Source organism: Primulina huaijiensis, chromosome 11 (assembly GCF_012295235.1).
Source record: "Primulina huaijiensis isolate GDHJ02 chromosome 11, ASM1229523v2, whole genome shotgun sequence".
NCBI lineage: Eukaryota > Viridiplantae > Streptophyta > Magnoliopsida > Lamiales > Gesneriaceae > Primulina > Primulina huaijiensis.
Genome location: NC_133316.1, coordinates 20,138,631 through 20,142,775, shown reverse-complemented (window position 1 = coordinate 20,142,775; position 4,145 = coordinate 20,138,631). Strand labels below are relative to the sequence as shown.

At 31.4% G+C, this 4,145-nt stretch overlaps 1 protein-coding gene across 3 annotated transcripts; it reads right to left on the bottom strand.

Annotated features, from left to right (window-relative positions):
- Positions 1 to 611: 611 nt before the first annotated feature.
- On the bottom strand, positions 612 to 2,320 carry LOC140987377 (protein transport protein Sec61 subunit beta-like). Of its 3 annotated transcripts, none has more exons than XM_073455851.1 (2): positions 2,169 to 2,320; positions 612 to 978 (listed from the first exon to the last, which is right to left on the bottom strand). In XM_073455851.1, the coding sequence occupies exon 2, from the start codon at positions 974 to 976 to the stop codon at positions 731 to 733; it is 246 nt and encodes an 81-aa protein (XP_073311952.1). In that variant the 5' UTR covers positions 977 to 978; positions 2,169 to 2,320; the 3' UTR covers positions 612 to 730. The 3 variants fall into 3 exon arrangements, with proteins under 3 accessions (XP_073311952.1, XP_073311953.1, XP_073311955.1); XM_073455852.1 differs by having other exon boundaries at positions 2,180 to 2,320; XM_073455854.1 differs by having other exon boundaries at positions 612 to 991; positions 2,200 to 2,254.
- Between the last annotated feature and the right edge of the window lie 1,825 nt (positions 2,321 to 4,145).

Here is a 4,145-nt window from a genome sequence, read left to right as displayed (position 1 = left end):
TATGACTCGTGTTCATGAGCTTGTTTGATATCACTTATAAAGTATTCATAAATATATTGAAGCTGGTGAACTACTGAGAATTTTATGCTTGAAAGTGTACACTGAAGACAATCTTTTGGTCGAATTCGATAATTTTGATTACTAACTGAAGAATATTTGAGCCAGCTCGACCCTTCGTAACTTAATAAAACAAGGCACGAGACAGTATCATTTTGTGCATGTACTCTAGTTGACATACTTGCGCTGTAATCAACAGTCTTCTCTCAGTTACTTCAGCTCATACTTTTTTTTATTCTTTGGCCATGCCCTTTCATGTGTATTTATGTATCATATCGAAGACGACTAATAGATCTTCAATTTACTGAAAACGGTAAAATAGGCAAATACATTCGACTTTGATTCTATCCAATGAAGTTTAGAATAATTCTGATAAATTGAGGAGCATCTATTAATTTAATGATATTCTAAATTTTCCATGTAAATTTTGCTTAGATTGCAAAGAACATCTAAAATTTCAGTCGGAAATTTGATTAACTCAGGAGTGGCGTCCTTATGCTCAATGGCTAATAGTATATCAGTAGCATGAGTTGAAACTTTTGAAAGAAAATGCAAAAGTATAAATTGGGCTGTTTCTTTTACATAACTTCAACATTTTATCAAAACAACACCTGGTAAAAAAATAAACTTCTCCCGAATTTCTTCCATCCAAAAGTCACCACTCAGACAACATCTAATCTTTGCGAACGAAGTACAACTTACCCATAACATGAAGTATGGCAACGAAAGCTATGAAACCAATGCTCATTATAAGCACAACATTGGGAGAAATCTTGAGTCCTGGAGCGTCATCCGTGTAAAACTGGAGCATCGTCCCACTTGCACCACCAGAGGCTCCGCTCCCTGTTCTCCTCCTACGAAGATTGGCTGCAGCTGCTGCTGCAGAGCCTCTCTGGGGACCAGTTCCACCTGTGGCCATTTCTGCACCAAAGATCTCAATTCTCAAGAAAAAGGCATACTGCACTCCCAAGATGAACAAGAAGCAAGGTCCAGCAAGCGCATATAAGCACAATAGCAGTTAAATAAAGGGGGAGTGAATAAATAAAAGCAATTATTTAATAAAAGGGAAGCACGGGCATGTTTACGTCGCCAAACAAGAATATTCTTCAGGTAACGCAAACTTCGAGCAGGCATATGCTGACAAACTAATGAACTAACACTCTGAAACAAAACGCAAACACACTACTGGCCGACAAACTTGTTCAAGGGGTGAAATTAATGGCTTCCAATGACAAAACTAGTATGATATGAAAAATGTAATGTTCGTGGCTATCAAAAATCTCATATTCGTTCAAAAAAATCCATGATACTCTCCAACAACAGTATCAGACATTTTAAAGAGCAACAAATTGACATAATATGACACATGTACAAGGCAAAATACGATATTCCCACATCACACTTGCTAAGAAAGGGTCAGAATGAAGAAAAAGAGAGCATACATTAGAGGCTTTGATACAATCAAACATTGGTTTGCAATGCATCATTCAGGTCTTCTAACTAACCCCCCCATGCTGCTCACACAATGGTGTAACACACAATTGCTACCGCAAACTGAATTCTTTATCAATATATATCGTTTGAATCTCATTAACCAGAGAATGGATTTACCATAAACGCCTAAAAGCAACTAAAATTCAACAACCGGGATGGAAGTTTAAAGCTTGAACTTTCATGCTCACACCACTACAGTTTCATGGGTGGGTTATATGAGGTCTTTATAGCAGCAAAAAATCATATACGCAGATATATATTTCAGTATAATAGAAGAAAATCTATCAGATCAAACTGTAACAATCATCGCTCAAGTAGTTTTGACCGAAAAGTTAATTCAACGCAAAGTATTTGACCAAAGAATAATGTCGTGTACACACTGTAATTTCATCGTCGCTAAACTCCAAACAGATCTTAATGCCCAGATCTCATGCTTCCAATCGAAACAAAAAGACAGAACTTTAAAGATCGGAATATGCAGTGTTCATCCAGATACCCAAAAAAAAAAAAAAGAACAAATCCATTGCCCATATGAATGAACAAATAAAACACCCATAAATTCATCAAATTACAATCAAGTATCGAATGGAAGAACAAATATTGTAGAATATGCACACCAACAACTAACCGTTCGCGACAATTTAAAACCGAGAATTCAATTGATTTTACGCTCCTCTAGGGTTTTCGATTAGGATTTCATGTCGTATTTATACCTCCGTCAATCCATACATCAGTTTTCTAAAATACCCAACTTTATATCGTAAATATTTTATTTTTAATAAAAATAATATAATCGAAATACCAAAAAAATATATAAAATTCTTTGTGTAACACTCCCAATTGGACGCTTTTCTCAGATTTCTTTAAATTCTATTATTTTTTGTTTTGATATTACGAATGATATATATATATACACACACACATATATATATATATAATTTTTTATAATTTTAATTATTATTTGAATAAAAATAATATAATTATATTAAATATATGACTTGTAGAGATAATATTTGAATTTTTGAAAATTTAAAGTCGATTAGATATTGTAGTTGTTAATAAATTATATGAAAAACATTACTTATATATGGTATTTTTATAAAAACTAATTGATGACACAAAGTCGGACTACTAAAACCCCGATCTTTATAATATACGAATTTTTGGATTTTTAAAGTGTATTAGATATTAGAGTTATAAGTAAATTATATGAAAAACATTACTTATCTAAATCAAACACGATTTTAATTTATAAAAAAAATAAACATTTTACGTTAAAACTTCTCCATGTAAAGTTTAGTGTCTTGAATACTAAAGCATCATGCGATAGGACTTAAAAAATCTATAATATGTTATAATAAAGCTTTAATAACTTAAGCGTTATACTTTCTTATTTAACTACCAATAAATACGTAATTTTAAAAACTAACTATATTTATATTTTCATTTATTTTTCCGAACAAATTTAAATTAATTAGTAATTTTAATTAATCCTAATTTATACAACATTATATCACAAAACAAACAATACATATGTAGATAATTTATCTACTTAATTATATTTTATAACTTAAAGTTTATGTTTCTTGATTTTAGATGTGCCACTTTGCGCACACAATTTAAAGCAAAGAGGAAATTTTTTTTAAAAGGGTTAAAAGTGGCAAATAGCCCTTTAAAGAAATCCACATTCAATACAAAAACTTGTGTGAGACGGTCTCATGGGTCGTATTTTGTGAGACAGATCTCTTATTTGGGTCATCCATGAAAAAATATTATTTTTTATGCTAAGAGTATTACTTTTTATTGTAAATATCGGTAGGGTTAACCCGTCTCATAGATAAAGATTCGTGAGATCGTCTCACAAGAGACCTACTCTCATTGAAAACAAATACTCAACATATTAAATCTATTGATGCATATTAATTTTCTAATATTTTGAATCTTGAAGATACATGCATAAAAAAACAAAGTACATTGTCAAAATAATATGATTTTTGTGAGACGATCTCACAGATTTTTTATCCATAAAAAAATAAAGTAAAGTACATTGTAAAAAAACGTTCCAATCGAATTGGGAAACAAGGCTGAAAACTCGTCGACATATAAAAGTTTTCAGTCAAAGAAGAGGGCATGTATATCATACTTCCGTAATTATAATTTGATTAAAAATATATTTATATAAATTAACTAGTATCTCACCCGTGTTATACACATGATATTATTACATAGGCCCTTGCAATGTAATGAGTTGGCTTGCTTCCTACCCGTTTCCCCACCTCCAATCCAAACATTTCAACCAAAAAATTAACCAAAATTAATGCAAAATTTTATTAAAGTTCAACTCCAATTAATTCTACATTTATTATGCCCCCCATTAAGCACGAATCTATTAAATGGGAAATGGCATTTTAGTCAAAGCCGGCATCCCCAAACTCCATGCACTAAATATTGCTGGTCCTTTGTAAAATAGTAACCGAATTACAAGATTTGTAAATCGGATTAAGTGATTAATATGTTGCTTTAATTGAGGTTAATCACATTTAAAGTTCAGTTATCATGCATGGCTCCTAATTTTCATGATAAATCCAGCTTTT

Bases quoted from the DNA above. Each gene is read 5' to 3' on its own strand.
- LOC140987377 (XM_073455851.1), bottom strand. From the start codon at position 976: ATGGCCACAGGTGGAACTGGTCCCCAGAGAGGCTCTGCAGCAGCAGCT.